We start from the raw sequence: 7,894 nt of genomic DNA on the forward strand, positions 1-7,894 counted from the left end.
CATCCCTGACAAAGAGAAAAAATCCAGACTGTTTTCAGGCTGAATAAAGATAGACTAATGGTCATAGCAGATGTTTCGTGTATTAGACTCAAAGAGGAACATGTAGCAACAATATCATCTGTATAATTCCTTTAATACTTAATAGCAATAGATTTCCATACTTCAAGTATGCCTTGAAAATCTAATTTTCCAAATACAGATGGCAAAAAGTACAAAACAGGTACTTATAATTACTTCTTCCACCTTATTTGTCAGGTGACAGGAAGGTGCAGGCCTACAGCAACCTATCAGGTTAACACACACCTCACTGTCCCATATTCCCTTACAAATTCCCTGCATTATTTAACATTTCACGAGTTTGTAAGAACACTCCCGAATCAGCTTCTCCATTGAGAGGGAGCACTCCTCACCATAACCAATACAAGCAAAGGGTGCCCAGCAGTCGAGTACAAGCTGTTTTTTTTACCTGGTTCGATATTTATGCATCTTTAGAAATGTTTGCTGCAGCCACCAAAAACTTTGTGAAGCAGGTGGGAGACACAGGGAGGTTGATCCCTGTCCCGAGCCTGAGTGAGGCTGACCGCTACCAGCCCCTCAGCCTGGTTACCAGAAAGAGGAAGAAGCATTTTTGGAAGAAGGACAAGTATGCCTCAACACCTTTCTCACTGAAAGACATCCTGGTGGGCGAGAAAGAGATCGCAGCAGGTACATTAATACCAGAAAATTCATATCTGAGTAAATATAGCTAAATTTTATGTTGAAACATGAGCCTTTTCCCTTTAAAAGGTTTAATATTGGGGAAAAATAAGTTTATTCCACTCTAAGTGTTGTATCATTCTCCTGCATTTTGTTGAATATATAAAGACTGCTGTCCACTGCAGCCACTGTCTCTAATTTACATACAGTATTTTTTAATCTTTGATGTTTTTTCGCTGATTCCAAGCAACCTATGCACCAATGAGCTACACGCCTTAAGGACTGAACAGGAACACATTTGCAAAGACTGAATTTCCCAGAGGAATACCGAATTTCCCAGAGGAACCCACCCGAGGGATTAATAACGTTTTATCTAATCTAATCTGAAAACGCTTATCTATAAGCTTTGTGTAGGCAAACACTGCAAACAGATGTAACCGCGCAACCATAAAACAAGCATAAAGCCTTTATAGTCACGCAACCCACCAAAAACTTTGCAGTCATTGCTTTGTTGCTAGCAGATTGCCATGGTCACCGGTAGTTTTCTCATGCTTGTCTGCGATTGGCTGCAAGTGAAAAAGTGCGATGCAAAATGATCATAGTATGTCTGTAGTCTGTATTGGTTATATGTCAGTAAGACCTCAATTACAATGTTATATGGATACATGGACAAAAATAAATAAATAAATATAAAACCCAACATATCTGATTTACTATCTGAAAACGTTGTTGTCTCCACTAAAGTTTCAAATGAACTTCTGTAGGTTCTAATAATCTTTAGCCTTAATATTATTTAATTAACGAGTAATGTTTGGAATATGGTCATCTTTAGGTTTCACTACAAATCTTAACTTAGGCGAACTTTGTTTTCTCTAATCATTTACAACCCACATGAGGAAATCTGGTAGCTTGTTATGTTTCTGAGGTGACCACTGTTTATGTTTGTGGAGTAGGAGCCCAGGAGCTTAACAAGCTAGCTAGTTAGCAAGCAGAAAAACATCTAATATGGCTCATTTGGGAGCTTTACTATTAGCTAGGCTAGTTGTCTCCCCTTGCTCCTAGTTTTTAATCCATACATAGATAACCAGCTGTTTTCTTGTTATTATTTATCACTATACAGTTCTTCAGAGTATTATCAATCTAACGCAATAATAAAATAGACAAAAAAAAAAAAAAGCTAACAAGCTAATCTAAGCCTATTGCCAGTCATTCTGAAAGCATTTTTCAGCACGTAGCAGCCATGTTGTTAATACTTTCCCTGTAGTTAGACAATAATTTTAAAGTAATGTGCAGAGAATCATAACTTTGATTATTTCAGTGGTGAACAGGACATCAAAGCTGCATAAATTCACCAGCTTAATCTGACTGTTAAAGCAATTCCTCCACCGATGTGGTGCTGCCCATCTGCTTCAAGGTTGAATGTTGTACATTCAGAGACGCTCTTCTGAAAATCTTTGTCATAACAAATAGTTCTTTGAGTTCTTTGGTGTCGTGTAGTTTGTTAGAGTGAGACATAAAAATTTTTATGGTTTTCAAGTTTTTGAGACATGATTAATTTTCTTCATTCTAAGAAAAAAAAAACCCAGTTAATTTCTTATATAAACATTTTAACACTAAAAAATGTTTCACTGCTGCCACAAATATTCTAAAATGTACTTTATTGTTAAAGTATATGTTATATGTTAAATAACTATTATTTGACCTATGCATGAACAGATACCATTTTACTGTTGGGACTGGAGTCGGACCTACTTACAGTTAATGCTTACAAAAGCACAAGTTAACCATAATATTAACTATTGTTTTCTTTTCCAGGGGTTTCCTCTTACCAACTCCTCAACTATGAAGATAAATCTGATGTAGCTCTCAATGGTCGGTTAGGGAACCACATCATCAATGATGTGGGGTTCAACATCAGCGGGTCAGACTCAGTGGCTGTAAAAGCCTCCTTTGGCATTGTGACCAAACACGAGCTGGAGGTGCCGACGTTATTGCGTGAACTCAACTCCAGGTATATGCATTGACAGACAGGGTATAGCAGCAGCTCAGCAGGGGCTCTTATCTACATGTGCTGGATGTTAAAGCATCAATATCATGATAGTTTCTCAATACAGATTAGATGAAGTTACTTTGAGGTAGTGCTTTATTAATAATCAAGTAGAAGGATATATTTCTTTAATCAATTATTTATCAATTTGAAAAGTAATCACAAAATACCCTAGGAAAAGTTATTAAATTATGGCCAGTGTTGGGAAGGTTACTTTTAAAATGTATTCCATTACAGATTACAGAATACATGTCCCAAAATGTATTCTGTAACGTATTCCGTTATGTTACTCAATGAGAGTAACGTATTCTGAATACTTTGGATTACTTAATATATTATCATGCTGTTTACAACTACATGAATGTACTATTGTTGTGATTTATTACTGTTACTGAAGGTCCGCGGCTCCGAACCGTAGTAAAGGGACCTCTGGCTAATACGGTGGGTTCTGTGTCGGCTCGTAGCCGAAAACTAGCTTTACTTTGTTGTCTGGGTCAACTTTGCTAGCAAAGACAGAGAGAGGCGTTGAAAGGCTGCTCCAACAGAACTTATTGTTTCGGAGGAAAACACGAACACGGTCGAGTCTTAATAGCTTACTTACAACTGGGCTCGTCAGCCTCTCTTCTTGGCTGCAGTGGTTATTATTATATTTACATGCTTCCAGCTCCCGTTTTTGCTCGATGACAGCTCGTACTTTTCCTTTTTCTCCCTCCCTCGTTCACAGACACATAACGTGTATGGCAGTCCATTCTCCCTGCAGCACGGACTACACTGCCCATGATGCTACATTCTTTAGAGCTATACCTGTAGCATTCTGCCTGTTAGCTTAGCACAACAACAACAAAAGGCGCTCTCTCACCCAGGAAACACGCAGAGAGAGAGCGTAGCCCTGTAACCATGGCAACCGTAACGCTGCCGCCTGGAACAACAGAACGTAGCTGTCAGACAAAACCCAAACAGTCCTGACCCGCCACAATATGAAACAGGGAAGTACCGCCGTGTAATCCATTTATTTCAACAAAGTAACTGTATTCTAAATACCACCTTTTTAAACGGTAACTGTAACGGAATACAGTTACTCATATTTTGTATTTTAAATACGTAACGGCGGTACATGTATTCCGTTACTCCCCAACACTGATTATGGCACTTTGTAAATCGGATATTTCAGATATCTGCATTGAAGTATTCTCCTTATGTCCACAATAAGTTGTCTGACCTTCGACCTCTTTGTTACATGGAGAATGTGATAAGAGGGTTTCCCTGTAAATATGAATAAACAATCATGTTATTCTACACCTTCATACATACATACAGGGGCTACATGCAATTGGACAATACAAGCCAGAGATGTTGCCTTGCTTGACTTTAACAGGTGCTAATGAGTTCATGTTTAATTCAAGCTCTCATTTTTTGATCTTCCAGGAAGGTGGACCTGGATCACTGCCTGATTCGTCAGTCAAAGGAGAGCGGACGCAGTGTCCTCTGTGTTGTCGTGGAGAGTATTCGCACCACGCGTCAATGCTCTCTGACCGTGCATGCTGGCATGAGAGGGACCACCATGAGGGTAAAAATACCTGTAGTTTTTTCATCTTAACACCCTCCAGGACCAAGACCCATCCAGGGTTAGAATTAGATTAATGTTTACTGGCTTTTCATAAGTTTTTTTTAGCTGTTTGATGAGTTTTTTAAAATAAGCTTCCTTGGTAAGATGAAGAAAGAGCAGTTCATGCTTTTACACCTTTACTGGGATACCTAAACTTGTCTTTAAGAGTCTCAGTGATTTGGTGCCACCCTACTTGACTTAACCTTTAAAGCCCTACACTCTTGATGTTTGGAAACCAACTGTTCTTGAATGTTCCTAGATCGAGCCTCAAAAACTAGATTTTTCAGTGGCTGTCTCCATTCTGTTGAACAATTTACTCTTTCACACAAGAGCTGCCCAATTACTCAACCATTTTTAATGTGTCTTAACGCCCACTCACATCCTGGGCCATTTGACCTCAGTAAGTTACATAATAGGGTGGGGCTAGGCTTCACAATGGGTTCACCCGAAACCTTGGCTGATTGTGACCCACCTCGGCTCATGTGATTAGCTAGAGGATCATTAGGGGGTCCATGACCCTCTTGGGGACATTCCCATATGGCTGAAAATCTGGGACTCTCCACCAGTTTCTTAGAACTGAAGAAGCTTCTCAGATGAGAGTTGAAACGTCTTTAAGGAAACTTAGAGAAGTCCAGATGCTTTTCTTTCCAAGCTCCTTAGACTACGATGACCTGGATGACTGAGAACCTTCACAGACATTTTTAAATATTCTTAAAAAAAACTCCTTACTTTCACTCACTGCCAGTTCTAGTTGAGCTTGGTATCCTGGCTTTTACTGCACAAATAGTCTTATTTACTTGAATTATTGTTTATTTTAAGAAGTTTTATTGACTTTTATTGTTTATGTATGTGTATTTATAGTTTAATTAGTGATTGTAAATTGTTAATGTGTATTTGGCATAATGTGTACAGCACTTTGATCAGCTGAAGTTGTTCTGAAAATCTGCTATAGAAATAAACTTTATGTCTTCATGTATGTAATGTGGCCATGCTTAAATTCATAACACTTATATTTAAAACAAATGCGTCAAGGGCAGTGAACAATCCCTCTCCCAATCATTTACTCAAAATAACGAGTCCTAACTCAATCATTTTTCCCTCACCTAATCCCAAATTCTCCGTTTAGCCGCCTTTTCCATGTGTAACTATCAGCTTCCTGCTTTGCTCCAGTTTCAGATTGACGACGGCAGAAACCCCAAAGGTCGAGACAAGGCCATTGTCATCCCAGCTCACACCACCATCGCCTTCAGCATCTGTGAGCTCTTTGTTCGACTGGATGGACGACTTGGTAGGTGGGCAAACCATGCCAATTATTAATTAGCCAATTAATTCATGTTTATGAGATGAAGCACTTCAAATGGCTTTGATGTGTCTGACCCTTTGAAGTTTTAGCTTTAGTCTTTAAAGCTTTGCAGGCTAACTGCCACTATGAAAGCAGGTGAACTTATAGTCAACAGGTAAGGTGACAAAATCTGTATGAAGAACTATGTGAAGTGTAGGTGATGAAATAAGTCTAAATGGTCAGAAACGGTCAAAAATGAAATACTCAAAATCATTTGAAACCATAATCATGAGCCTGTGTGACATGTATTTGAGTGTTTGAAGCTTGTCATCAATTTGGGACGATGGTGGTTGTAAAAACATCCTACCAGCAGTTAATTACGGAATTGGTTTGATAACACGTTTGCTGAAATCATCTAGAAACAAATGATTCTGAATTTCAGCTGGGCAACGCCTGCAACCTCATCTGGATTTCTGGGACTTTATCTAATGGATAAAGTGTTGGATGGCAGATACTTTACCTGTTAGGCAACGTGACTCCTTGTGTTCCTGTAGTGAAAATCACAGAGGGACTCTGACACTTCAGTACCAGCTAGTGAACACACATTTGAAGTCTTGGAATGAAGTCATAAAGTGTTTTAAACAAGAATTTAATGTTTTTGAGTGATTGAACACAACATCCAAGCTAATGTCCAGGCGTTGAAGTAACTTTTAGACCAGGCTCAGTCTCCATACTGGCCACACCTTACTACAACTTCTTAAGTTCTTGAAGTGTTTGATACTGCAGCAAGAATAAACTTTCAACATAGCAAAACCATAACAAATCTTACTCCAGCATTCCATAGACTAAGTTGTTGTTAGAGATATACAAAGTCAATAATGAAATGTTTGATTTGCTACAAAAATAATAATAAACAACACACATTGCCTGGTTTTCTTCTTCCTGTGTGTCAGATATTTGTGTGGCTCCGGAGTCACAGGGAGGCTTTGAGCGTGAGCAGATCAGGGAGCAGCTTGGTGGTTTCATTGGTCGCTTCTCCATGGGACGGCTACGCCGCTTCCTCTCTGGGATCATCTACGGAAACCCCTTTAGAGCAGGTATGATTACAGTATTTTTCATTAAATAAACTGACCCATCCTCCTGGAACACTGAGTCCACTTTAATCCAACCCCTGTGTAGATGACCGAACATTCGAAGAGCTCACCCACTCTGACACCTACATGGACGACATGGTGACCGACTACTACGAGAAGGCTGCTAGCATGACGGACATTTCCACCGCTTACTTGAGGGAAAGCTCACATACAAGGGTCAACCTCCTCAAACACAACATCCCCAAGGGCCCCTGCGCACTCTGCGGGATGGGCAACCAACGGCGGGAAACCGTGTACGGCTGCCTGGAATGCTCGACCGGGGGCCAGAAATACGTCCGGCTGCATGTGGTACCCTGTTTTGATCTCTGGCATAAAACCTTGAGGTGAAAAAGGCCTTTTTTCTCACAAGTGATACAAGTGCGACTGTTTATCACGCTGTCGTGAAAACTGGGCCGACAGCCTCAATGCACCATGTCTTCAGCCGCAGCCAAGTGATCCAGTAAAAGATGTAAACATAAACCTGGTGCTATCCGTACCTTTGTGGTGTATCATTTTCAGTTTCCCACTGGCACCGGCGCATTTCTACACGTGTGCTGTGTGTGTACTATAGCTGCCAGCTGATTTATTATTAACTGAGGGTATTAAAAATAGATAGGAGAAGGGATCGTGTGAAGGCCAGTGAGGAACAAGTTCCAAGTGTGTCATTGATGTTGAGTTTCTGTTTTAAATTTGTCTCGCTTGAATTTCAGTTTAAAAAATTTTTTTGTTCCTTTGGGATTGTTTTATTTAAAGACATGCACTTCTAACATGCTAAGAAACACAACTACAAAAGAGCCATAAAGTCAGCAATAGTTATGTCCTAATCTACTATTATCAAGGCTGTATGTCTTCTTACTAGGAAAATAAGATGTTTTAGGGGTAACATATTTCTATCTTTCTGTTCTTTTTTTAACTGGTTATTTAAGTGAACACCTGGTTGAACACATCATTAAAGGTACTTGAAAATGTAAAATGCTGTGCCAGGTAGGTTTGGATAGAATTTTTTCCCTTAATAGAGTTAATTTGCTTTAATAAATGAAATCGTTGTTTAAAAACTGAATTTTTAATTTACTCAGGTTACCTTTGTCTGATATTAAAATCTGTGTGATGATCTGAAAGATGTAAGAATG

The 7,894-nt window shown here is 39.4% G+C and overlaps 1 protein-coding gene across 1 annotated transcript; it reads left to right on the forward strand.

The window, feature by feature from the left end:
* The first annotated feature begins 237 nt into the window (after positions 1-237).
* pjvk (pejvakin) lies at positions 238-7,894 on the forward strand. The gene is made up of 6 exons (XM_085150447.1): positions 238-705; positions 2,512-2,707; positions 4,169-4,310; positions 5,520-5,637; positions 6,585-6,728; positions 6,811-7,894. The coding sequence occupies exons 1-6, from the start codon at positions 495-497 to the stop codon at positions 7,110-7,112; spliced, it is 1,113 nt and encodes a 370-aa protein (XP_085006573.1). The 5' UTR covers positions 238-494; the 3' UTR covers positions 7,113-7,894.

This window comes from Neolamprologus multifasciatus, chromosome 23, assembly GCF_963576455.1.
Source record: "Neolamprologus multifasciatus chromosome 23, fNeoMul1.2, whole genome shotgun sequence".
Classification (NCBI taxonomy): Eukaryota; Metazoa; Chordata; class Actinopteri; order Cichliformes; family Cichlidae; genus Neolamprologus; species Neolamprologus multifasciatus.

Excerpts from the sequence above, each read along its gene's own strand:
- pjvk (XM_085150447.1), top strand. The coding sequence starts at position 495 with ATGTTTGCTGCAGCCACCAAAAACTTTGTGAAGCAGGTGGGAGACACA. Across the intron at positions 2,708-4,168 it reads TTGCGTGAACTCAACTCCAG|GAAGGTGGACCTGGATCACT; the intron begins GTATATGCATTG and ends TTGATCTTCCAG. Across the intron at positions 5,638-6,584 it reads TCGACTGGATGGACGACTTG|ATATTTGTGTGGCTCCGGAG; the intron begins GTAGGTGGGCAA and ends CCTGTGTGTCAG.